Source organism: Camelus dromedarius, chromosome 5 (assembly GCF_036321535.1).
Source record: "Camelus dromedarius isolate mCamDro1 chromosome 5, mCamDro1.pat, whole genome shotgun sequence".
NCBI classification, from domain to species: Eukaryota; Metazoa; Chordata; class Mammalia; order Artiodactyla; family Camelidae; genus Camelus; species Camelus dromedarius.
In genome coordinates, this window is record NC_087440.1 from 89,444,023 (window position 1) to 89,470,164 (window position 26,142).

At 55.1% G+C, this 26,142-nt stretch overlaps 2 protein-coding genes across 3 annotated transcripts in view; both read left to right on the top strand.

The window, feature by feature from the left end:
- The window catches only part of HHIPL1 (HHIP like 1), a 29,364-nt gene extending 12,918 nt beyond the window's left edge, over positions 1 to 16,446 (top strand). For both annotated transcript variants that reach the window (XM_064486239.1, XM_064486240.1), the window contains exons 4-9: positions 417 to 745; positions 978 to 1,104; positions 3,029 to 3,174; positions 6,295 to 6,376; positions 9,080 to 9,162; positions 11,485 to 16,446. In XM_064486239.1, the coding sequence (XP_064342309.1) occupies positions 417 to 745; positions 978 to 1,104; positions 3,029 to 3,174; positions 6,295 to 6,376; positions 9,080 to 9,162; positions 11,485 to 12,008 (1,291 nt within the window). In that variant the 3' untranslated portion in view covers positions 12,009 to 16,446. The remainder of the gene's footprint in view (positions 1 to 416; positions 746 to 977; positions 1,105 to 3,028; positions 3,175 to 6,294; positions 6,377 to 9,079; positions 9,163 to 11,484) is intronic.
- A 2,355-nt stretch (positions 16,447 to 18,801) lies between these two features.
- Positions 18,802 to 26,142, top strand: part of LOC105095410 (cholesterol 24-hydroxylase) — a 29,551-nt gene continuing 22,210 nt past the window's right edge. Inside the window, 2 exon segments of the mRNA XM_031454296.2 lie at positions 18,802 to 19,113; positions 25,731 to 25,811. Of these exon segments, the coding sequence (XP_031310156.2) occupies positions 18,992 to 19,113; positions 25,731 to 25,811 (203 nt within the window). The 5' untranslated portion in view covers positions 18,802 to 18,991.

A 26,142-nucleotide genomic window follows, 5' to 3' on the forward strand; every position in this document is an offset into this window, starting at 1 on the left:
TGCCAGAGTCCCCCATGAAGCATCACTTTTGTCGTGCAATGGATGAGACCAAAGTCGGCTCACCCCAGTAGCTATGTGGAGGCTTAGGACAGGGCTTGGCTATAGGAAGGTGCCTGATAAATGTTGAGTGGATGCGTGGGGAGGGAAATAGCTCAGTGGTAGAGCTCATGCTCAGCATGCACGAGGTCCTGGGTTCAATCCCCAGTATCTTCATTTAAAAAAAAAAAATGTCGAATGGATGAATGAGGTTACCCACCTAGTAAGAGGCTGAGGAGGACTTGAACCAGGCCCCTCAGCCGGGGCTCGCCTGGCATCTGGGTTGGCCGTGAGTCCCTGGCCCCTGCACTTCCCCGCGGTGTCTGACCCCCAGGAGCAGGGCGACCCCGAGCCGGCGCCTTCTCCCACCCCGCCCGCAGGTCGGCGCTGCTGGGCAAAGTGCTGCGCATCGACGTGAACCGCAACGAGCGCGGCCCTCTCTACCGCATCCCTCCCGACAACCCGTTCGTGGGCGACCCCGCCGCGCGGCCCGAGGTCTACGCGCTGGGGGTGCGCAACATGTGGCGCTGCTCCTTCGACCGCGGCGACCCGGCGACGGATGCGGGCCGTGGACGCCTCTTCTGTGGCGACGTGGGCCAGAACAAGTTCGAGGAGGTGGACCTGGTGGAGCGCGGCCGCAACTATGGCTGGCGCGCCCGCGAGGGCTTCGAGTGCTACGACCGCAAGCTGTGCGCCAACGCCTCCCTCGGTGACCGCCACCCCCCCCCCCCGTCCCCTCGCCGCTCCCCCTGCCCCTGCCTCCGCGCCGCCGGGACCCGTCTCCCCGGATCTGCCTCCCGCTCGGCCGTGCACCGACGCCTGCCCACCAGCCCTTCTGGCTGACTATCTGGGGCCCTCCTGGGGACCTCTCTCCCGCTCCCCGCGCGAGACTCAGGACCACCCGCCGAGCTTTGCTCACCCGGCTTCTCCCCGCTCTGCAGATGATGTGCTGCCGATATTCGCCTACCCGCACAAACTGGGCAAGTCGGTCACCGGGGGCTATGTGTACCGGGGCTGCGAGTACCCCAACCTGAACGGACTCTACATTTTCGGAGATTTCATGAGCGGGTAAGTGGCCTGACAGCGGCTGCAAGGGGGCAGGGACGGCAGAGGTGGAAGGTGGGAGAAAGAACAATACCCTCCACAGGCTCTGGGCCATCTCGGTCTTGGGGAAACCAGGACCTGTCATTGCACCAAGTGGCCAGAGAGGTCACCCTGCCCGAGAAAGGGGAGCCCGGCGCTCCCGCGGGGGTCTGACTGTGGGGCCCCACGGAGCCTTACTGCCTGATTCCCATGCTCTGTGGCAGCCCTGCCTCCACCCACTGAGCCCTTAGAGGGTGTATGTGTGTTGTGGCGGGGGGGGGGGGTGTTGGGATGATCACCTCCCCTTGGGAGGAACATACCTCCCAAGCCTGCTGTGGGTCAGACTCTTTCCCCAGGGGAGCTTATGGAGCCTGATGACCACCTCCGTCTCCCACTGTACAGAGGGGGAAACTGAGGACCAGAGAGACCCAGGGAAGATACACACCTGACATGGCGTTTAAAAGTACAGCTGAGAATAACAATATGTGTGCGCGCGTGTGTGTGTGTGTAAATGAATCACTATGCTGTACACCAAAAATTCACACAACATTGTAAACCACTATACTTCAACTAAAAAAAAAAAAACAAAACTAGGAAAAAAAAAGAAAAGTACAGCTGAGATGGTCTGTGTCCCAAGCGTGGTGCACTTATCAGCCATGTGACCTTGAGCCAGTTACGTTACCTCTCTGTGCTTCAGTCTCCTCATCTGCAAAATGATAATAATACCTGTTTCCTAGGGTTGTTTGAGGGTGGTTAGTACATACACAGCACTTAGGATTTAGAACCTGCTCAGTATCTGGTGGCTCTCAATTACTCCCATCTCCATGTGAGAGCAGAACAGGGTTCCTCAGGAGAGGAAACAAGGAAGCCCGAGGCTGGCAGAGCACTCACCTCTTGCAGGCTGCTGGCCTGGGTGAGCACGGCCATTGCACCTGCGGTGGGAGTCAAAGAGAACCCTGACCTCAGCCTCTGGTTGCTGGATCCTTCTCCCAGCTTGGGGGCTGCCTCTGGGACTCAGTTATCCCTTCTGGAAAATGGGTCTAGATAAAGCCTCTGTATTTACCCTGATTCTCCTTTTCACCTTCTGCCACCCTCCTCCTCCCATCCCCCAGGAGTGCCCAAGTCACCTGACCACAGAAATTCAACATATTTTGCCAACATTTTCCAAACCCCTCTGCTGGGTCAGGCTTTGTGCCAGGGCCACAGTAACAGAGTTGAAGAGTACCTTGTACCCAAGCCAGGGAGACAGATCGACACTTGGTCCACCCAAGTCCAGCCTCAGAGAGCCCATGCATTGCTGAGGAAGCCCAGCACAGGGGCAGTCAGGAGGGCTTCCCAGAGGAGGGGATGTCTGAGAAGGACCTGAAAGCATCAGTAGGCAGGTGTAGAAGGGAGAGAGGGACAAGATCAGCATATTCTGAAGACGCCTGATTCTCCATTTCATGCTCTGAAGTGGAGACAGCTCCAAAGCATGGGCAGACTCTTGGGCCAGCCTTGGAGGGTTCTGAAACAGAAGCCAGCTCCTGTCTGCCTCTTGCTGGTCAGTGGGTGAGGCTGAGCCAAGGGTGCAGGAACCACTCTGGTCTCATTCAGCCCTGTACTTCCCTGGGTGTAAAGCAGGTGCTCAGTAAAGATTGCACGCAGGGTGGCTTCATGGACATGCAGCCTGTGCAGTTGCACGGGGCCCATGCTCAGAAGAACCCACACTGGTTTACTGCTCTGCGATCACTGTCTTGAAATTCTTAGTACTTTTAAGCAAGGGACCTGCCTGCTCATTTTGCACTGGACCTTGCAAATAATGCATGGTCCTGGTTGTATGGGTAACAGGTGAGTGGATGGAAGGATTGGTGGGCGGGGCTCCTCTGAGCACCACACCAGGCATGATCCCACAGCCCCTCCTCCTTCGCAGGCGTCTGATGTCCCTCCGAGAGAACCTGGGGACAAGCCAGTGGCGGTACAGCGAGATCTGCATGGGCCGTGGCCAGACCTGCCAGTTCCCAGGCCTCATCAACAACTACTACCCGCACATCATCTCCTTCGCAGAGGACGAGGCCGGTGAGGGCTCCTGAGGCCTCTCCACCCAGGCTGCCCATGCCTGGGACTACCCGCCACCCTGTGGGTCCCTCTGGCCTGGGATGGTGTCTCAGGCCTGAAATCACCTTCAGGCTGGAGAGTGACCTGTTCAGAGGGCTCGAATCTTGCTTGGGTCTCAGTTCTCACTTGGGCTTCCATTTCCTCATCTGGAAGATGAGAGTGGTGGTCTCCCGTCTCCCCTTTCTCCCACTCCCCTCTGGGCAGGGGTAGTGTGACACCACAGGTAAGAATCCAGGGCAGTTATGGGACCAGGAAAGGATCTGTGATGGTGGAAATGCAGGCAGGTGTGGGGAGAGCGACTCCCCAGGGACTTCCAGCACCCTGGGTTCCTGATGGCAAAAGTATTGGGGCCTATAAATGAAACCACATTGTCTCTAGACAGCGGTGAGCACCGCTTTCTTGCTGATTACTGGGTCCCCTATTCAGCCACTTGTGTTTTCAATGCAAGGAACAGAGGGGGAGGGGAGAGGAGGAAGGGCCATGGGGCTGGATCCCGCCTTTGTCCTTGGCCCTAGGATTGTCTCTGGACAAAGGCTGAGGGGCTCCCAGTGGGCGCCGGTGGATGCTTGGCCAGGTTACTAGGCAACGCCCACCCTAGGGCCTTTCGAGAGGTTTCCCCTGCAGGGCCCAGTGCCCAGAGCCCCCAGGCCTGAGTCTGGGAAACCTTTGTTGAAACGACACCCGTCAGAATCTAAATTTTCAAAAGGACAGCCCCAGCCCCCACCACCTCTCCAAGCCCACTGGGCCCTGGGAAGCCCTTTCTTTCGGGCAGTAGGGGGTTAACGTGTTTTGAAAGGAGGGGTGCCTTTTCTCCACTTTCCTCCCCCTCCAGAGCCAGGCCCAGGGGCAGGGCCTGGAAGGGGCAGTTCCCCAGGGGCCCTTCCTCAGCCCTCTGAGTGACATGGAGGGATGGTCAGCCGGGAGGAGGCCCCTCAAAGACAGACCGCCCAGGGACAGCATGTGGCGAGCTTGGGCAGGTGGCCCCGGAAGGCACAGAGACCTGTGGGCTGATGCCAACAAACCTGTCCCAGCTCCCTCCAGCCTCAGCGTCTCTGCTCCATCTTCTGATAGTTGCAAATTGCAAAATGAGGACCTCTGCTGGCCCGGTGTCCTCCAGGAATAGTCCACACCACAGAGACCAGGAGGGCAGCATGGTCCTGGGCAGGGCTTAGCAGTGCTGGTGGGGGCTCCCTGCTTGTGCAGTGGGTTGGGGGCCATTGGTCCCTGCAGATTTAGGCTGGATGGGGCCTTGGAGTGCACCTGATCCAATCCTGTCACTTTACAGGCAGAGAAACTGAGGCTGACTTCTCTTGCCTAGTCATAGGATGGGGGGCACTGGACCCAGCCTGGCCCTTAGAGGTCTCCCGGAGCAGGGCCTCAAGCCTGAACTAGGTCAGACAAAGGAAGGGCATTAGGCTAAGGGAACAGCATGTGCGGAGTGCCCTGAGGTGCTCCAGGGGCTGGAGTGTAGGTTGGAGGAGAGCTGCACAGCCAGGGAGAAGACAGTGGCTGCTCCCAAGGGCCTCTCTCCCGAAGGAAGCCCAGAGAAGGAAGTGATGGCTCAAAGCTACACACAAATTTGTGGCTGTGCCTATGGACTCTTGGGTAGGGGCCTGCTTGCCAGGGTACCCCTCTCCCTCCCACAAGCTGCATCATCACCTTGTGGGCTTATTGCCCCCCACCACCAAGGCAGGGCTGGTGCTCCTAGAAGGGCCAGGGCTAATGACCACTCAACATCCTGACCTTCCCAGCCCCCAGCTCCCTGCCACAGCTGGATGTACCCCAGTTCCCAGGGGGTCACCTCTCAAGAGCCTTCCCCATCAAGGAATCCCCCGGGTTTCCTGGGCTCTGACTCTCAGACCCCACCATATGAAGCCCTCAGTGACTGCACCAGTCGCCAGGGACATGCCTTCTTCCCAGCTCCCTTCTCCCTGTCTGTCTCAGCCTCTCCTTGGGGAAACCACCCCCGTCCCCCACCTTGGGAGAGCTCTCCGCTGTCCTCTTATAAGGACAGAAGATATTACCATGGCTGAACCATCCCACTAAGTCACATGCGGCCTGTGTCTGGGCCTCCCAGCTACCATGTATCATATATCAGTGTGGGCTTGGGGGCGGTGCTGTTCCTGATTTCCTGGCCTGCTTCACCACTCACCAGCTGTGTGACTTTGGACAAGTCACTTAACCTCTCTGAGCCTCTGTTTTCTAGTCTGTAAATTAGGAATAATGAAGCCTATTCCCTGGGCATAGGTACCAGTGGCAGCAAGGGCCAGCGGCCGGGATGGGGGTGAGGAGAGAACAGAGAACATTCCCTGAGAGCATCCATGGCGCCAGGTGCTCATAACTTAACTTGCTGCATTTTTAACACCGCCAGGAGAGGTGGCAGAGACTGAGGCTTGAAGTGGGGCTGTCCTAGAGCTGCTGGAGCTCACATGGGGCCACGTGCAGGGGCTGGGACTCACACTAGGGACTCCCCCAGCATGTACTTTTCTGCCCCTGCTTCTTGCTTCAGAGGGGCCTGCTGGTGAGTGGAGAGAGGCTCTGCCCCCAAGGACTTGGCAGGCCCCGGCCCCTGGGTGACAATGACAATAACAACAGCAATTCTACTCCATATCGATGGAGCCATGGCTGTCTGGTCTCTCCATCCTCACAACGACCCTATGGGGCACACCCATTTTGGGGGTGGGAAAGCTGAGGCTCAGGGAGCCACATGTGCCCGCAGTCACCCAGGAGGCAGGCAGTGGGCCTTCATTTGTGCTCAGAGGTGTGTGGTGCTAGGCATGAACCCCAGGAAGGGACCAGGGGTGGAGCCGGGTCACCAGGAAGGAGGCAAGAGCCTGTGTGGGTCCAGTCAGAGCAGCTGGCAGAACAGGAGGCTGGGTGGCAGAGGCCCTTGGGCACGTCTGGACGCCTTTCTCAGCCTCAGTTTCCAGTTCCAGGGACTGGAGAGCTACACCGACCTGGAGCGTCTCCCTTGTGGCTTGCTGAGGTTGGGGTCCGGCTCAGAGCCATGGTGGGGGCATGGGGCTGCCGGGCACAGTGTTCAGGCAGCGTTCTCACTCTTTGCCTTGTTTCTTGTCCAAGGGGAGCTGTACTTCATGTCAACAGGCATGCCGAGTGCCACAGCGGCACACGGGGTGGTCTACAAAATGATCGACCCCTCCAGGTGAGTCCCCCTCCTATGGCATCACCTTAGCTCCTTCTGTCTGCCAAGAGTTTTCATCCCCATTACCTCATTTTCCTCCTCTCCCACTCCCTAAGGTGGGTGTTATTAATCTCCCCATTTTTCAGATAAGAAAACTGAGGCACAGAGAGGGGAAGCAACTAGCTAAGCTCATACTGCTGGCAAGGGGCAGATCTAGGATTCAAAACCAACCTGCGAGCCTCAAAGACCAGCTCTACTCATGATCAGAGGAAACCAGAGATACCAGTGGGGTTGGGTAAGGGCAGGCCCCACCGTTACATTTTTTAAAAATTCTTTTAAAACTTTTAGAATAGTTTTAGATTTACAGACAAGTTGCAAAGGTAGTACAGAGTTTCCCATATATCCCTCACCCAGTGTCTTCTACTGTTAACGTCTTACATAATCATGATACATTTTTCACAATTAATGAACCAAATTGATACATGACTATTAATTAAATGCTGCATATTTTTAATTTTTAAGATTTTATTTTAATTTTTTATTTAAAACTTTTTTAATTTTTAAAATTAAAAAAACTTTTTTTTGTGTGTTTTTTTTGATGGGGAGATAATTTTAGGTTTATTTATTTGTTTTTTTTTTAAACAGAGGTACTGGGAATTGAACCAGGACCCTGTTCACTCTACCACTGAGCGACACCCTCCTAATTTTTTAAGTTTTTAATGGAGGTACTGGTGATTGAATCCAGGACCTCATGCATGCTAAGCATGTGCTCTACCACTGGGCTATACCTCCCCCTCCCCACTTTTTTTTTTAAGTTAGGGCAACTCCACACTTTATAAAACAAGGATTTCTCTAGTTTTGCCTAGTGTCCTCTTCTGGCTCCAGGATCCCACCTAGTTTCCACATTACATTTACTCATCATGTCTCCTTAGCTTCCTCTGGTCTGTGACGGCTTCTCAGACATTCCTTGTTTACCACACGTTTTTGTTGAAAGTACAAATTTATTCATTATTGACACAACTAGTTATCCAGAAGAACATAAGTGCTTCCTCCTTTCATTTCCCTGAGGTCTCATTCCTCTTTGGATTTATGTCACTGTGGAGAAGCACAGACAGACTTGGCATTTTTCTTCGTTGGTCTACCCTTATTATGCATAAACATTTCCATGTTGCAACATCACCCTCAAAAAGGCTCGGTTTTGACGGCTGCATAATTTTCTGTTGAGTCACTGGGTCATAATTGCCTTATCCATTCCTTGGACATGTAGGTTATTTCCAATTTTTAGAAAAAAGAGTGCTTCTCGAAGGAACTATCACCTAATTCATGCCAGATGCTGCCTCAGACCCACCATCCCCTTGAGACGTGCAGTATTTTGTTGGCTCATTACCTCCATGCAGCAGAGGGAACCTGAGACTCAGGGCGCTCTGCTCAAGGTCGTGTGGGTCAGAGGAGCCACAAATGGGCCAGACTCCCCTTCCCTGCTCCCTCCCTGACCCTTCTCATCTCTTTCATTTTTTCTCCTTTGGAGTCCATGTAATTTTTTGCATCATAACATATTGCATAGGAGCCCCGTCCCAGAACATTTGGAAAATGAGAGAATGGGAAGTGGAAGGGCTGGGGTGGGATCACCCACTGCCGCCCAAACATAACCACTGTGGCCTTTTTGGGTATATCTATTACCCTTTTGCAAAACAGACATTTCTATGTAATTTCCTTAAGGACCAAAACTCTGCTGGGTCAGTGTGAAACATGTGGGTATTAACTGGAGTTCAGTGCACCCTTCCTGCAGTTTGGACGAGTGGGTGTGCCTGGTTGTGTTACAGCCTCTGGGGGAAAGGCCCACACCTCTACTCCATGTTCCTCTTTTGCCAAACCTGTCTGGAAGCCACCCCAAGTCACGTGGTTCCCTCAGCCCGTAGGCTTTCCCCTTGTGCTGCTGGAACCCATTGAAGCCTTGGACCCATGTGGGCTGGTCACAGAATAGGGTCGGTCTCATTCAAAGACTCATAGATCTACGGCCAAGAGCTCATTAAAATGGGATTCCATTCCTTACTTGTGCCCTCAAAGACATCCAAGGAGACCCAATTCAGAACCTTGGCAGCTCTACTCAGGGTCTTTTCTCTCCCGGCTCTTTCCAGCCTCACACTCCAAGGCCCCCAGGTCCCTTTGTTCCGCTGCCTGCCTCGAGGCTTTCTCTCTCTCCCCGCTTTATTCTTTCAATCAACTTAACCTTTCCCTGATTCTGTGTCACCAGAAGTCCCAGAACCAGAGGGACAGACCCTCCTCAAAGGCTGTGGGAGTTGGGGACCAGGGTTGGGGCAGGAAATGGTCTGTAGTTAAGTTACAGGAATCAGACAGGCAGGCTGGAGAGGACTGTGACATTTGATCACATCCCAAGGACACTTCATGCTCCAAATTAGAAGTGATCCAGGAAGGGGTGAGCCACTGGCCCTCCACGTGCTCTCCAGGCAGAGGCTGAGTGTGACTTGATGGGCCATTATAGGGGACTCCTTTCTTGCAGTTGGGCTCTCGGAGTCTGGGAGGCATGAAGCGGCAGGAATGCTGCGGGCCACACAGTAGCTGCTCCGTAAGGCACCGTTGCTTCTGTCCACACCCACCCAGCCCTTCCCCTTCGGGCCTAGCTGCAGGGGGAGGGCCATGTCAGAGGGACATGCTCAGGCTGGGCTCCCAGGGTGGGACTCACCACCTCCTGTGTGTCGGCAGACGGGCACCACCCGGCAAGTGTCAGATCCAGCCCGCCCAGGTGAAGGTCAGGAGCCGCCTCATCCACTTCGTGCCCAAAGAAAGTAAGTGCCGCTGCCAACAGGGGACACAGTGGGAGCTCCCACAGCCACACCCTGCTCCCCTCCACCAGATGTGGATGCTCCTGGCTGGGCCCCGATGCCTCGCATGGTGCCAGGTGCTCATTAGACACTCAGTTAAAGTGGTTGGAACTCCATAAGCCCCCTTTCACTCAAGTGGCATGTGCCAGTCCTCGGCCAAGGGTGAGTGGCCCCAAGGGGCTGCAGGCCTCACAACGAGCATGGTCAAGGGGAAAACAGCTGGTCCCAGGCACAGTTCACTCAGAGTTCTTGGGAGGGACCGAGAAAGAGGATATATCTATATGTGAGCAAGACTGGAAAGAGTTATTTTAGGCTTAAGGGCCCCTGGGAGAGGGGACATTTGGGCTGGGTCTGCTATAAGATGATTCTGTTTTGATAAGCTTGGTGGGGAGGGAGCAGATACAAATCCTTATGACCCAAGGGCCAGGCCAGGCCATAATGACTGCCCGTGGAATCTGGTGCCATTTGAAATGGGTATGCCCCAAGGTGAGGCCTGTTCCACTGGGCCCAAGCTAGGTGGGAAGGGAGAGAGACCCCGTGTTGTCAGATCTTCTAATTCTTAAGACAAGCAGGATATCCATCCATCCATCCATCCATCCATCCATCCATCCGCAACCTATATGTGCTCCATGCTGGGGCTATCATGGTGAGCAAGTGGGTCTGGTCCCTGCCTTCTTGGGTTGTTACGTACAATCTCCTGGAAAATATTGGCAACTAGTTCACAATTTTAAAAACTGCCCTTCAGGCCAAAGGAAACACTTCATCAGGCCAGCAGGTCTCCAGTTGGCAGACTGGGGTGGGGGGCAGGAAAAGGGAGAGGCTGGGCACCTGGGCCAGTGGGGGTGCCCAGTCCTGAGGGAGGGGTGAGGAAGACCGAGGGAAGGGATGAGCTCGGGCTTAGGGGAGGTTAATTCTCACCGCAGTTGGTTTTAGGCCCTGGCAGAGTTTTCCATTCACTCATTCAGCAGTTTCTGCACTTTGTTAATTACTCGTTCTGTGCTGGATTCTGGGGCCATTGGAGAAGTCAGACCAGGCCCTGTCCCAGCTGGGGCAGACAGAGAAGGCATTTAGTGTCCCAGGCCCCGTGACCGAAGTTGTGCTGGGTGCCATGGGGACCCAGAGCAGTGCAGAACCCAGGATGGAGGGGGCGTGGCAGGAAGGTCCTGGAGGCTGAGTGGAGCCTGGACCAAAAGGAAGGTGCATTGCAGAGGTGGGGGAAGGGCAGCATAGGCAGTGAAGGCAGCAGGATGAGCAAGGAAGTCCTTGGGAAAATGGAAGTCCTTCCCTAACAGAGTGGGGGCCAGGGTGCAGGCTGAGGGAGTGTCTGGCCCGTGTTCCAGCCCCAGCCTGCACTTGGCCTTGTATCCAGGGCCTTTCTCAGCACGCATCTCAGTGTTTTGCAAAGTGAAACTGGCTGAGTTTGAAGGATTAAGGGGCAGGTGGCCCTCTGAGCCGTTCCCATAGTAACTGAGCAGTCTGGGGGTTCCATCTCCCCTAAGGGAGGCAGGGTCAAGCAGACTGTCTGATGGAGAGTGAGGTTTATCCCTGTGGCTTACTTGGGCCAAGTGTGAGGGCCATGTTCTTCAGGGACAAAGGGAATCACCCACCTCAGCTCCCCAAAACCTAATGTGTGCAGGTCCTGTGGTGAGGTAGATAGTAGGGGGATGGACAGTGTGGTTCCACAGCCCTACATCTAGAAAATTTCCATCCAGCCCCCTGTGATAGGCAGGGGGGACAGCAGCCTTGTGAGCCTGGAGGGGAAGGCCTCACTTGACCAAGGGTCTTGGGCAGGCTGATTCCCATCCTGCGGTTCTGCCCTCTGCCCCCAGCAGTTCGCCCTCCCCCCCATCAGCCAGCCTCACTTTTCTCACCCTTAAACCAAAGATTGGAACCAGAAAGATCACTTGCTCTGAGAAGCCCCTAGACTTCCCTTCCTTGCCACTGCCCTCATAAATTTCCAGTGTAAGGGTCCTTCCCCTCTGCCAGACTGGGGACTCCTGGGAGGGGAGGATCGCTGGGGGTGGGGGAAGAGACGCAGCAGCAGAGGCACAAAGCAGCTGCCGGCGAGGTTTGCAGGACTGAAGCATCTGGCACCCAGCTCCAGGATGACATCCTGTGGGGATGACCCAGGAAGCACCACTGGTGCCCAAGAGGCACCTCATCCTCAGGATCTGAGTGGAAGGCAGAGGAGGACATCTTTTCCTGGGGTGTGCATTTCGAGGTGGAGAGCTGGGGTGGGCCGGGGTGGCTGGGGTCCCTCTGACCGCAGGCTCTTCCTCTGTGCAGAGTTCATCCGGACGACTGAGAGCAACCGGAGGCCGACAGCGCGTACGCCCACCAAGGCTCCCCGCCGCAGCCACCCCACGGCCGCTCGGCCCGCGCCCACCCCGCGGGCCACCCGGCGTCCCGGGCGCCGGCGGGGCGGCAGGCGGCGGGGACGGCCGGGCACAGATGACCCCGAGCCCTCCGACGGCGCCGTGCGCCTGGTGCGGCCGGCGGGCCTGAGTCCGGGCCGCGGGCGCGTGGAGGTGTTCGCGGGCGGACGCTGGGGCACCGTGTGCGACGACGCATGGGACATCAAGGCCGCCGCCGTTGTGTGCCGCCAGCTGGGCTTTGCTTATGCGGTGCGGGCGGCCAAGCGCGCCGAGTTCGGCGAGGGCCGCACGCTGCCCATCCTGCTGGATGACGTGCGCTGCGCGGGAGGCGAGCGCAACCTGCTGCAGTGCGCGCACGCAGGCCTGGGCTCGCACAACTGCGACCACCAGGAGGACGCCGGTGTCGTGTGCAGCCGCGAGGACCCAGATCTGTAGGCGAGCATCGTCTGTCCGGCCTGGCCTTCCTTCTCCCGTCCGGAGCCTGGGACGCGCCTGGTGCGCGCACACGAATCCGAGGGTATAGGGGGCGGCGGGTGGTGGCATAGGGGTGGCTCATCTGTAATGCTGTCCTGTGGATGCATGTGAGATGGTGCACGCCTATTCTGTGTTCCTGGCCACGTGTCTTCTACAACTTGGAACTGGCAGTGTGTGTTGGGATCCCTGAGGTCCCTGTGGGTGTGTGATCGTGGGTTCCAGGTGTTCTTTTCTTACCTCCAAGCATCTCAAGCAGCAGCAGGAACACAGTTTGACAGAACTCTGAGCTCTGAGGGCAGCCACCCTTCAAGCACAGATATGCCCCCTGGCTGCATTAACAGAGGCATAGCTGGTGTGTGGAGGGAGTGGATAAGGCCTGCCCTGCCCAGAGGGGAGTGGAAGGCCCTAGAGTGTGGACCCGTAGCCTGGAAAAGTTGCTGAAGAAAACATGAAGGCATCTAGTGGGGCCGAGGGAAGCCAACAGACTGATGGGTCCAGGGTGACCTGTGCACTGCGACTGTATCGGCCAGGGTCAGGCTGCCTGGGAGGAAGCGAGTGCCTGGGGAGGGCTGGCAGGGAAGACTGGATGACTTCAAGGAGACACCTCCTGGTCATCTTGGACCTCCTTATCATGCTGGGCCCATGTGGGTGCTCTGGGGACTGTGCTGGGTGGTCTCCCCCAGCCCTGAGGCCTGACCCTCCCCTGCTCCCAGGTACGGAAACCACCATGCTGGCTGGGTAGGGCTTCCATGCAGTTACACCAAGCCACATGGTCCTTGGTGAGGCTTCAAGTTTCTCCATTTTCAAGACTGTGCCAGGGCCACCTCTGCCATCTCCATCCCCACCCCTGCTCAGTGAAATCTCTGATTCCTTCAGCCCGACCCTGGGGGTCGAGCAAGCTGTGGATCCACTGAGACTACTGATGTTCTGTCACCCAGTGCTGCGCCAAAAACGTGACTGTTTACAAATCCCTTCCTGCCTTTTCTGTCTGACTCACACCTGCCTGGAAGCTGGGATGGGGGTGGGAGAAGGAGGCTGGGCCTGCAGCCTCCCTCCTGCTCACAGGTGGAAGTTGTTTTGCCCACTAAGGGCCTCTACCTTAACTCATGCCAGGCCTGTCAAGGGGCATTGAGTATGGCTGGGCTCAGCCTCGGATAGGGGGCCGGGAGGGTAAGCAGATAGCTGGTCTCTATGCAGTGAGAACAGGATATTGCCCATGTAGGGGCACTGAGAGGGCTCTGGGTGGGGCATTCCAACCCAACCTGGCTGTTGTCCTGGGAGATGAGCTGGCGCTAGGGGTGGTGTGCCTGGCAGAGGAAATGGTGCAGGCAGAAGTCTGGTGGGGTCTCCCAGCTGAGTGTGGAGTATGGGATCACCCTCTCGAACTCCTCCTACCTCTGCTCTGAGTGGGGCTAGCACAGGCCCCAAACCTTTGTGGCGTGTCTAACCCTGTTGAGCCCCGCATGGAAACCACCATTAACCCTGCACTGAGTGTGGCCTGTGTGCTGGCATTGTTGTAAGAACCATGCAGCATGCCTGAACTCATTCAATCCTCAAAACAACCCTCTTCTTCCCCTTTTACAGATGGGGAAACAGAGGTGCACAGAGCCTAAGTATCTTAGTTGAGATCTCCCAGCCAGGGAGGGAGAAGCCAGATTTGAACACAAGCTGCCTAGCCCTAGCCCCTGCCAGCACCCTAACCACCGAACTCCCTGGCTATACCCGCAGAAAGTCTCCACTTGGCCCAGGGTCCCCACCCACTGTTGGCTGCCAGTCTTGCTGGAAAGAGCTGATGGAGACCCCTGTGGGCCGCTTCTGCCAAGCAGGTGGCTGTGCAGCCTCCCACTGCCCAGTGGGTAGTAGACTGAGCATGTCCCCTGGATGCAGGGAAATCCTGAAGTGTTAGGAGGTGGGAGGGCTTTTTTGTCCAGGCCAAACTCCTCACTGTGCAGATGGGGAAATGAACCTAGGAGGCTAGTGTCCCTGGCCTTTCTAAGACAGGGCCGAGCTAAGACTAGAGCCCAGGGAAGGTGGGGTGGCCCTCAGGGCCCTCAGAGCAGGGTCGCGCCATGGCCCTGCCCAGCAGGAGGACCAGAGCTATTGGTCCCTCTGGCTTGGAGCCAGGGGATGGGTTGCAGTAGCCTCTGGCTCCTCTTCCCAGGGCTCCTATGCCCTCTTCCCTGCCCCTCCCCACACTGAGGAGCTCCAAGGCCTGGAGGACATGATGCCACAAGGTGAGGCCCAGGGGGTGGGGTGGAAGTAACGAGGGTACCTCCCACTGCCCCTCAGCACCCACAGTGGGGGGCCACCATCTGAGGCCCCTGGCATCTTCCCCAAGTGGTGGGGTGGAGTGGTCCAGCCCTCAGCTGGTCCCTGAGCATCACTGTTGTCTGTTGGAGCAACTGGGGAGGTTCCAGGCCCCATCTGACTCCTCTGGGCAGGGCCCACCCATTCTCCAGGCAGGATGCTCCTCCACCCTAACCCACAGACCTAGCACCACTCAACTCCAAATGAGGCTGAGGCTGAGGCTGCGGCCTGAATCCTGAGAAGGAGGCTCACGCTGACTCCCTGCTCTTTCAATAGTAATAGCAAGGGCAGGTAGCAGACCCTGGCTGGGCACCTACTATGCTAGGCACCGTTCTAAAGGTTTTACATATTATTCATTCATTTATCCTCATGTGAACTCTACGAGGCAGGTGCTATGGCACCCCCTCCCACACACGGTTTACAGATGTGGAAGCCGAGGCCCAGGAGGGCTTAGTTACTTGCCAAATGTCACACAGCCAGTATGTGAAACCAGGCAGTCTGGCTCCAGAGCCCCAGCTGGGGGCTGCCACACTGTGCTGCCTCAGGAAAACGGAATTCAGTATCCCCCTCACTGGGCCTCTTCATCGTGCACGTGGGGACACAAGCCCAGAAAGGGGCAGGATTAAGTGCAGACTCCTGTCCAGTCTGTGCATGCCACCATCTGCCTGTAAGCGGAGGGAGCATTCACAAGTGACTGTCCCCAGGGACTCTGACCCTGCCTCAGAGTCCTCCCAAGTCTCTGCAGATGGAGGCTGGTCTGCTCTCCACAGGCCTCTGCCCTCACCTGTCTAACCTGGCCTCCAGTCAGCACCTGGTGTGATCTCTCTCTGAACCTGACCCAGAGAGGGGTTGCTTCTGGCCAGAGTCACACAGCTTAGTTCTGGAGCCCTCGGAGCCAATGCTGCAGGGATGTCCCACATGTGGCCCAGCGCCCAGGACTGCATCCCTGGTGTCAGCTTCAGGTACAGCATTCCAGGTCCCTGGCCGGGCCTCATCTGTTCCTTGTTCACCTGCATGCCTCTGGCAAGCCCTAACTGGGCTGGGCCCTGGGTGGCCGCATTTCTCCTCTGATGACAGGAAAGGCCTACTGTCCCTGGCAGTCCTGACAGCTACAGTCAGTGGCTGAAGGCAAGCAATCTAGGGGGCAACCTCCAGCTCCCCAAGGCATTCCTGAGTTTACACCTTGCAAATGCTTGGCTAGGAGATGATGCCTGGAATGCTAGAAATTGGGGTTCCAGCTTTGGCTGTGTGACCTTGGGAAGGTCATTTAACCTTCTGAGCCCCACTGGAAAACAGAAATAATCAGCAGGATTATTGGAAGAAAAATGAGGTAACATTGACAAACGTGCCCAGGCTGTTCCACATTTCTTCTTGGACAGAAAGCTCAGTGGCAGGCTGGTGGTGTCCACACCGGCAGCTGCCAGCTACACGAGACAGAGTGGGGAGAGGTATGCCGTGTGGAGGGACCAGCAAGAGAATGACCTAGTGACAAATCTTCAAAATGGGAGGAAGATGAGCCCTTTCAGCTAACGTGTAGAACACACATCTTCTTGTCCTCTCACCCCTCCCTGCTAAGAACTAGCATTTATTGATGACTTACTATATGCCAGATGCCTCTGGTGTGCAGGGTTATTTAATCTTCACAATTATCTCATAAGGCACCCCCGACACTGGAGACAAAAAAAAAAGTTGCCTGTCATTCCAGTCAACAACGAATGCCCGCCATCAAGCCATCAGCCATCGTAGCCCTGCCACGGTGCGCTCTGAAGGGAATTCAGGATGGAGAGAAGAACAGGATGCTGGACCTAAATAGTTAAGATGCATATCTAAGGAGTAATTGCAATGAGCCCGGACTCTTGCATCTTCCTATACACAGAAAAGCACTAACATCATTAACCTGAGATGTCTGGTTTTGTAATTAGCAGTAATCTTTTGACCTTCGACTACATGTTTTTTATTTTCAGCAAAAACTCCTATATTTCCTGGCTCCTCCTTTACCTCTTTGGAACAGTTCCTCGGAGCTATCTGAGAGGCTGTCTCCCAGGCTATAGTCTTCAGTATGGTCCTCGAATAAAACAAAACTCCCAACTTCCAGGATGTGTGTTTTTCTTCAGCTGACAACTCTTTTCCAGATGAGAGGGGAGGCTCTCCAAGGTGGCTATGTAACTGGTCTTGGGTCCTCCATTCAGAGGGGGACTTAGCTTTCTTTTTCTTTCTTTTTTATTTTTAAATATAGTTAATTCACAATGTTTCAGGTGTACAGCAAAGTGATTCAGTCATATACATAGATATTCTTTTCCAGGTTCTTTTCCATTATAGGTTATTATAAGATATTGAATATAGTTCCCTATGCTGTACAATAGGTCCTTGTGGTTTATCTGTTTTATATACAGTAGTATGTATCTGTTAATCCCAAACTCCTAATTTACCCCTCCCTCCAGGGGAGTTAGCTTTAAACCAAGGAGCATGGTCTTTCTTTTTCCCTGAGCCACTGTACCTGTGTTCTGCCAGGTTACTCAAGTGATGGCAGCCACTTTGGGGCCACCTCTTCTGCTTCAGTGATTCCTGCTGGGAAATCTTTCTGTATGGCGTCTCCTCCACCAGTGTTCTCAGTGTGGACTGGTCACATTTTGAGTGCTGACAGCCACGTGGCCAGCGAATACTGTAGTGGACAGAGTTTGTCCAGACCTTCCTGGTGAAGGGCCAGGTGCTTGGCCACGTGCTTCTAGGCAGCGCCCTCTGCTGGGGGCTAACAGTGCTGCCTGTCCAGGCAAAAGGCTCTGATGGGGAGCTTTTCATTCCCTACTGCTCACAGGAGAGTTGGAAAGATCAGATGAGGTGGTGATGGGACAGAGGCAGAGGTCACTGCTGTTAACCAATGAACCAGAGAATATTAACACCCACTTCTCTCCCTAGCTTGGCTGGACAGGCTAACGCTGACTAATGTACCCTGACAGTTCTATTCCTGTCCCAGACTGTGGCCAGAGAAGTTTAAGATCTGGCCCTCCCTTCAAGGTATAATTGTTTGGCATTCTCCCTTCAAATTGCCCCGAACCCCTGGAGGTTTCACAGTCTAGGAGAGGCTATCTTGACTTCCCCGCTTCCTTCTCCCTCACCCTGCAGGGCCAGCCAGAGGTCCCTTGCAGGCACCTGTGGCTGTTTCTCACCACCACTTGGGGGCACAGTGGCAAGCCACCTTCTCCCAGCCCTAAGGGGAGGCCAGTGTTGTCACTGAGCCTTGATGGACAGCCAGGCTGCAGTGGCCAGGGGCAGAAATCCTATCTCCTCTGTGCTGGGCCCAACTCTTAGAGCTTGGCTCTGTCACCCTGCAGCCCACACACCCTGAACATTCATGCCCCTGGTAGGGACTGTCCCTGGCTGTCCCTGGGAAGAGGGTACAGGGGACTTCTGTTTTTCAGTCCCAAACCTCTCCGGATTCCGGGACTCCTGACCACGAGTCGGGCCGGGGCATGCCCTTTTCTTAGAAACCCAGCAGCATCTAAACTCTTTGGGTGCCCCCTCTGCTGCTGCAAGGATCTTTATCTGGACTGGGAGGGGGCACAACTAGCCCTTTCCATCCACTGCTTTCATTCTGGGTCGCTCCTGAGTGTAAGAATTGGAAACTAAAAAGCCCAGAGTTGGCCCCTTCTGTCATACCCGAACTGGTAATAAGAAGCAGGTTATAAAAGGGAGGGAAGTCTTGGTTATAAGTTTAAAGATACCATTTGGCCACCCCAGGCACATCTCTCACTTTCCCGCTTGAGGGCTACTTTCCATATCCAGATTTTCACCCACTCCAACTCTAGTTCCTTTGGACTTGCGTCAATGCCTCCGATGTTGCGCCCACAGTTCCCTAATGGGGCTTCCCCTTGGTCTGGGTGGCAGCCTCAGGTCCAGCTGTGTACTCTTCATTCGCAGACATAGGCCCCCCGTGTCCCCAGCGTCCTCTTCACCTGCCCCTGTAGACAGACTGGGCAAGGGAAACCAGCTTTGAGGTTGCAGCTTCCAGGTAGAGGCTTGGGAACAGTCGGCGTAATACGGAAATTTGGAGGCTGGACTGGAGTTTCCAGAAAGGTTTAGGGAGAAAGGAAGGGGCCTAGGACCGCGCGCGGAGCAACGCCGTTATATGAAGGCGCCAAAGGGGGCGGACCAGCCAGCAGGATTTAGCGCCGCCGCCACGGCAGCAAGCGCGGAGGAATTAGGGTTGCCAGGGACAACGCGTTCTGGGCGGAGCTGCTGTTGGGGTGGAGCTTGAAGGTTGTGGGCGGAGCCTTGGCAGGTGGCAGGGGAGAGGGCGGAGCTGGAAGGGGTCTGAGCCAGAACCAGAGTTGTGATTGGTGGAGACTACATGTTCTGGGCGGGGCCTGAACCCCGGGCGGGCGGAGCTACATGGTGGGCGGGGCAAACCGGGGGCGGGCCCCGGGAGCTGGAGCTGGAGGCGGAGACGTGGTTGGCGGGGACTGAGAGCACTGGGAGGGGTCGGAGCCAGCGGGGGCGGAGCCGAGCGGGCGGGGGCGGTGCTGGGTCGCGCCGGGCCTGGGGCCGAGGCGGCGCGCGGCGCTGACAGCTGAGTCGGCTCGCGGCCTCCCGCCCCCTCCGTGCCCGGCCCCGACCCCGGCCTGGCCGGCCCCGGAGCCATGAGCCCCGGGCTGCTGATGCTGCTCGGCAGCGCCGTCCTGGTCGTCTTTGGCCTCTGCTGCACCTTCGTGCACCGCGCTCGCAGCCGCTACGAGCACATCCCCGGGCCGCCGCGGCCCAGGTGAGCGGGGGGTGGGGGCGGGGGCCTGGTTGGGGCGCTTGAATGGTGGGCCGGGGGGCCGCGTCCAAGCCAGCATCGGGGCTGGGGGTCCAGCCCTGCCATTGCGCGCGGCCGCTTGGAGACGGCGGCCGGGAGAGGGGCGCTAACTATTCTTAGTAACAAATTACTCACAGCCGCAGCAGCTGCTCGGCACCCACCGCGCTCTGCTGGGCCCCGAAAACGTGATGGCAGCGACAACCCTGTTAGGTAGGCGCTGTTGTTGCCCCATCGTTCAGACGAGGAGACTGAGGCGCGCAGAGGCAAAGTCACCTGCCCAAGGTCACACAGTTGGTAAGCCTAGATTTAAACCCAGGTCAGCCTGGCTCTAGAGGGAAGCTCTTAACTTTGGGACTTGGACGGGGTCACTCAACCTGGGTTGGAATACACTACTTTGGTCACATCCCCCTTTGCTTCTGTTTCTGTCCTGGTATCACCTTTGTGTCTTCTCCTTAGTACTTCCATTCCATCCTTGACCCTCACCCCCACTCACCTTACCTCGCCCTCCAAAGAAGCTTATGTTTCTGAAGCTTTAAATCAGATGTGCCATTTCTCTGCTCCAAAGGCTTCCCATCACTCTAGAACTAAATAATTCTAAATTAAGTCCACTCTATGGCCAGCAAGGCCCCTGCTGAGCTCTCAGAACCTGCTCTGTACGGTTCTAACCCTTTGCTTGCTCACTGCTGCCCCCAGCCTTTCTGCACCCACACACCCCAGCTCAGTCCCTTCTCTAGAGTCTTGCTGTGCCCCATCCACCCTGTGTAAAGCCCTCCTAGTCCCAAACTCTTTATGGGGCCATCACCATTGAAGTTACCTTCTTTTCTCTTGTTGGCTGTCTGTTCACCTGTTGACTGTCTGTCTCCCCCTTTAGAATGTGAGCCCTCGGAGGGCAGGGATACTGTTGTTCACTTGTGTATCCCCAGTGCCTGGCACATTGCAGATGCTCAATAAATATTTGTTGAATGAATGAATAAACAATGGTATAAGACACACTTTTTAAAACCTCAAGACACCAACATTCCAGAAGGCACCCACCTTCAGTACCAGCCAGATGCCCTGGCATTAGAAGCCTGAATCTCTGTTTGGTGGTTTTGGGAAAGAGCTCTATGGCTGGTGACAGAGGGTGGCAACTATTCTTCCTCTTGGCTCTCTGTCCTCCCAGGTGCCCTCTCCCACCCTGGGGTCTTCCCAATCCCTTTTTCCTTCCTTAGCAGCTGTGTCTTCCACTCTACCTAGATGGGTCTTCTCCCAGCCATCTAGGCTTGGCTTAAATGCCAACTCCTCAGGGAGGTCCTACGTGCTCCCATACCCAAATCTATTATGTTCATTTTATAAAGTCTAAGTCACTGGAATGGTAATCAGGTAATTATTTGTGAAACCTCTTGTTAAGTGTCTGTCTTTCCCATAGGCCTGTGTCTGTCTTGTCCACTGCTGTGTCCCCAACACCTAGCACAGCAACACCTGGTCCATGCATGGTAGATCCTGGATAAACACTGCTTCACGGTGGATGGTGGGAGCCTCCTGCAAACTCTGTTAGGTACACTGTCACCCTTTCAGGTTTTCAAATCAACCACCAACAGCTTGGAATTGAATGGATTTTGTGCTTATTCTGAGAAGCTGCATCATGTCTTGGCCTTCTGGTAAACCCAAGTGCTTCAAGCACTGCAGACCTGAGCCAGTCTCTGTGTCTTGAGAGGACAGAACTTAAATCAAGCCCCTCTCTGCTCCTCTCCCCACATTGCTTTTTAAAAATTGTACTTTTAAAATTATGTTGCCATAAAATGTATCCCTTTAAAGTGTGCAATTCAGTGCTTTTTTGTATAGTGACAGAATTGTGTGACCATCACTGTTAGAACGTTTTCATCACCTCAAAAAGAAACCCCATACCCATTAGCTGCCAGTTCTTGTTCCCCCCAGACTCCAGCCCCTGACAACCACTTATCTGCCTTCTGACTCTATAGATTTGCCCGTTCAGGACATTTCGTATAAATGGACTCATACAATATGTGACCTCCTGTGTCTGGCTTCTTTCACTTAGCAGAATGTTTTCAAGGGTCATCCATGTAGTAGCATGTGTCATATTTCTTTCCTTTTTATGCCTGAATTCTCCCCCAGATCTTACAGCTGAAAATCTACATGTGACCTACAGGGGTGTGTGTGGGTGGGTGGAAGGGTGGGAGGAGGCTGAATATAATTTTGGTTGGGCTCTTTATTCTAAGGAGGTCAACTGAACAGTGCATATGCAAAAAGATTTTGGATTAAAAATTGCCTGATGTTCAAATACAGAACCACACTAAGTCGAAGTTCTGGAACCACTCTTAGCACAAATCAGATGCTTTGGCATTTAAAGCCTGGATCCCCAATCCATGACTGGCAACACCAGAGTTGACAAGAAATCTATGTATTGAGTCTCCAGGAGTGGCACTTGCCTGCTGGTGCTTTAGGGCTTTGCCAGCTTGCAGGCAAAGAACCCTCTGCCCTGTGAGAGGCAACTGCTGTGCTCCCCTCTCCCTACTCTTCATCCTCTTTATTCTGCAGGAGTCACCAAGATGCCCTCTCCTCCGAGATGCCCTCCCTGACTGCCCCACTTCTGTGTGCTTATGACAAACAACATCCTACTGCAACAATCCATGTGCCTGCTGAAAACTCAGACCCTACATTCAGATCCCACACAAACACTAGTCGCTTCTGTATTTCTCTGTCACTGCTCTGAATGTCCTCATCACCCCCTGCTCACCTGGCAGTGTAGGATGAATGTAATCTTGACAATGAAAAGTCTCTCTCGGTTTTTATTTATTTTGTAATAAGTTCTTCAGAACTCCTGGGCAGTACTGGTTCTCTTTGCGCTCTCCTACTTGCCAGGCCTGGGGGCTGTTCAACAGTTGCTGTCAGTTCCTGGCAATGGTGGAGACCCCTGGCTGGCTCTGTTGGGTGGTGCATCCGGCGGACTTGGGGTGCCCAGCTGAGCACTCATCACCCCATCCCTCTGGCACAAGGCACATTCCTGGCCCCTCACCCTCACTTCTAATGAGTGGCCCACCCCTCAGCCATTTCATGGACTTCCTTCATCCCTCTGGGTGGCCTCACAGTGGGCTCTCCAGATGACTTCTGCTCCAGTTACTGTCCAAAACTTTCTCTGCGCACAGGAAAACTTGGATTCCCACTGTGCCAGCCAAAGGGTTGTAGGAAGCTGTGTGTGCCGGGGACCCGGCGGGGGGCGGGGATTTTTGCCCTCCCCTCTCTCCCTGGGCTTCTCTACCATATCAGGTCTACCACCAGAGACATCCCAGGAGGGCTTCTGTCTGCCCTACCCAACCCAGGAGTCTGCCATCTCCTCATTCTACCGTCCCTTACCCATCACTTCTGTCACCTGGTCTTCATGCTCGGCCTTCGCCTCCCCAGGTGCCCCCTGCAGGAACTGGAAGGAATGGGTTTTAGGCTTGCTTCTTGCCTGACAATGGGGACCCCATGCCACTCCATGTCCTTGACTTTCCTGAGGTATCACTCACCTTCCTCCCCAGGTGGCACTGGACCCCAGTGCTTAGAATGGAGACTCTCAGACAAGCCTGGGAAGGTGAAGAGGGCCCAGACTCTGTTCTCACTCAGGTGACTCAAAACTGAGAATATTCTCCCTAAATGTGCAGCTTTGGGGAGTGACCATGGATACTGGATTATTCTAGAAATACAGCCAGTCATGTGTGATGTCCACGGTGCATCTTTTTGCAGGTGGAGTGGTGTAAGTTCAAAGCCACTCATTTCGAGTGGGCCTCACTGCCCGGCACCCCACCAGGCCTCCTTCCTCACGCACCACCCTCCCCGCCTCGCAGTGCAAATTCCTTCTCTTCTGGCCCTCACCTCCCTCCTCCATTGCACACTCAGCCTTTATTCTTGCCTCCTACTTCCCTGAGCAAGTGGAACGGCCTGAGAGAACTTCCTTCCAGGGCTGCTTCCACAGCTGCCCCCTTCCCTGCACCAGGCCCACACGCCCTCCCCACTGGGAAGTCAGTGCTCCTAACCAAGGACAGTGCTCCCCCCACTCAGTGACCCCAGTAATGCCCCCTCTCCTCTATCATCACTTTTCTTTCTCTTCTGCATCATTCCTATTTTTATATAATGTGCTGTAAAACAAACCTCTTCTTTCTTATTCCTTCTAACTGCCGCCCCCCCAACCCTGGCTCTGCACCCCCACAGCAACACCCCCTTCTGAAGCCTGCCTGTCTTTGGCCCCTGTTCCTCTCTCCCCTTCTCTCAAATCCACCACCCATCGGGCTCTGACCCCCTCTCTCTCCACCCAACCTGCCACAGGTCAAGGTCAAAGCCCCAGTGACCTCCGTGGAGCTAGATGCACGGTCAGTGCTTGGTCCCATCTCGCCTGGTCTCTCAGCAGCCGGGGGCAGGGCTGATCCCTCCCTCCTTGAAGCTGTTCTTTGCAGGTTTCCCTCTCTCCTTGGCCTTCCTCACATCTCCCCGGCATCTCCTGCTCAGTCTTCCTGGCTGGCTGTCCCTTTACTGCCTGTCCCCGCCACGGCGGCTCACCTCGGAGCCTCTTCTCTGCCTGCGCTCAGCCCCGTGTGGTCTGACCCAGTCTGTAAACAGCGTCTCTCTGCTGAGGACTCTCACACTTACACCTCTAGCCGGAAGCTCTTCCCAGAACTGCAGCTGCGGGGACCCATGCGCCTTTCCTTCCATGTTAGGTGGGCAACGCACCCCTAAAAGATGCAAAGGCCAGCTCTTGACCTCATCCACTTATCCTAGGTGGGTTCCCAGAACCCAATCCTAAGACAAGAATCTAAGTGGAAGTAGTTTATGGGGGGGTGGTCCTGGAGGGGGTTGGAGGTTGGGAGTTGCATAGAAAGAAAAGGTCAGAAAGCCCAAGAAGCAAGTTGCTTCTGGGGGCAACTGAGACGCAACCCCCCTGGGGAACTCTGGGACCTGTGTGGAACACACACTGCCCCTACCCTGCCCTGTCATGGACGGAGGGCTGTTCTGGGGGGGTTGGCAGTGTGGAGCTGGAATTTCCAGCTTGCCCCCTCCCACAGGCAGAGCCAAGAGAGCCCAGGGCAGTCGCGGGTGCTGGCCTTTGGAAGCCTGTCCACCTGCATGGACAAGGGCATTGGGTGGGTACAATGGTGTCTGCTGCCCCCACCAAGACCCCTCTCAGTCCTCCTCACTTTAGTGAGTGGCAGCTCCATCCATCCTCCCAGCAGTCTGGCCAAAAGCCCCAGGATCATCCCTGACCCCTCTCTCAAGCCTCACATCCAATCCATCAGCAAGTCACATTTGCTCCACCCACCTTCAAGTACATTCAGAGTCTGATTTCTCACCTCCACTGGACCAAGTCCTCATCACCTCTCACAGCCCCCCGCCTGGTGCCCCTGCTTCCACCCCTGCCCCAGTTTACTTTCAGCTGTGCAGCATCAAGGATGATTCGTTTAAAACCCAAGTCAGATCGCAGCTCTGTTCTGCTCAAAACACTCCAGTGACCCCTACTTCACTGAGGTCAAAGCAGAAGTTTGGATGACAGCCCCCAAGGCCATACGTGATCTGCCCCCCACCTTGGTGACCTCATCCTGTATCATGTTGCCCTCAAGCACTCTACTCCAGCCACACTGCCTCCTTGCTATTCCTTGAACTTACCAAGACCCTACCTCAGGACCTTTGCACCTGCTATTCCCTTTGCCTGGAATGCTCTTCCCCCTGATACCTGCATGGTCAGTTTCTTCACTTCTTGCAGCTCACATGTTCACCTTATCTTTAAAGGGATGTTCCCTGGCCTGCCTATTTAAAATGACCCTCCTACACCCATCCCCAGCTCTGATTACCACTCTGATTTTTCTCCCATCACTCTCTGACTTCATATTTATTTACTTATTTGTTTATTCACTCTGTGTCTCCCCAGGAGAATGTGAGTTCCATGACCCAGAAAACCCCAACTGCAGTTTTGTTGTCACCCATTCTAGACGCTGTCTTGAGTGAGCTTGACTGGCATAAAGTCAAACAAGAGACAGGAAGTCTCGAGTACCTTGGAATGTGCGTAGAGTGACACTAAACAGGCTTGTTTATAATCTGGTGATCACACTACTGATGTAGCGTGACCAAACCATGCCCTGCTGAGAAGGACTGTAGGTACCAGCCGCGCAACTGGGGCCAGGTGACTTCATCTTTCAAGCCTCAATTGCCCTGCCTATTATCTAGGTTAATAATAGACGTACCTCCAGGTGGTGTGGGAAGTTCCGATGGGCTGAGGCTCAGTGTGGTGCCCTCCATTTAGTCAATGTTCAAGGAATATCGCAGGTTACTCCACACAATATTATTGAGTCCCTTCCATGTGCCAGCCCCTAACCTCTGCATCAGGGATATGGTTTTATTCCTCTCTATCTCCCCAAGGAAACTCCTGGAGCCAGTCAGACCCAGATGTGCATCCTGCCTGGTGACCCTGAGCCAGTGCTCTACCTCCCTGTGCCTCAGTCCTCCCATCTGTGAAGTGGGCCTGATAACACTGATTTCACAAGGTCCTGTGGGGAAGGGAGCACTCTTTGATGGTGACTTCTGGTGCTCTTAATGTTTCCCATTTCTTCTAGTTTCCTTCTAGGACACCTCCCCTACTTCTGGAAAAAGGATGAGGTTTGTGGCCGCGTGCTCCAAGATGTGTTTTTGGATTGGTGGGTCCCAATTTGTCACTTGTTGATCCTACTCCAGTCCCTGCCCCTCATGGGTCAGCTCCCTCACCCTCCAGTCCAGCACCTCCCCTCCTCAGCCCAAGTCACTCCCACCCCCAACAGTTCCTCCCCTGAGTGGAGAGGTACATGAGGCTGGTTCAGAAGGCAAGCTCTGCCTCTTGCCAACGATAAGGACTTAGAGCAGCCATCAGAAGCTCTCTGAGCCTCAGTTTTTTCATCTGTAAATTGGGTAGGGGTGTGACTAGGTAAGAGTTATTGTTCGGGGTGGTGCTTTACACTTTTCAGAGATGTAATATCGCTTGATTCCCAGCAC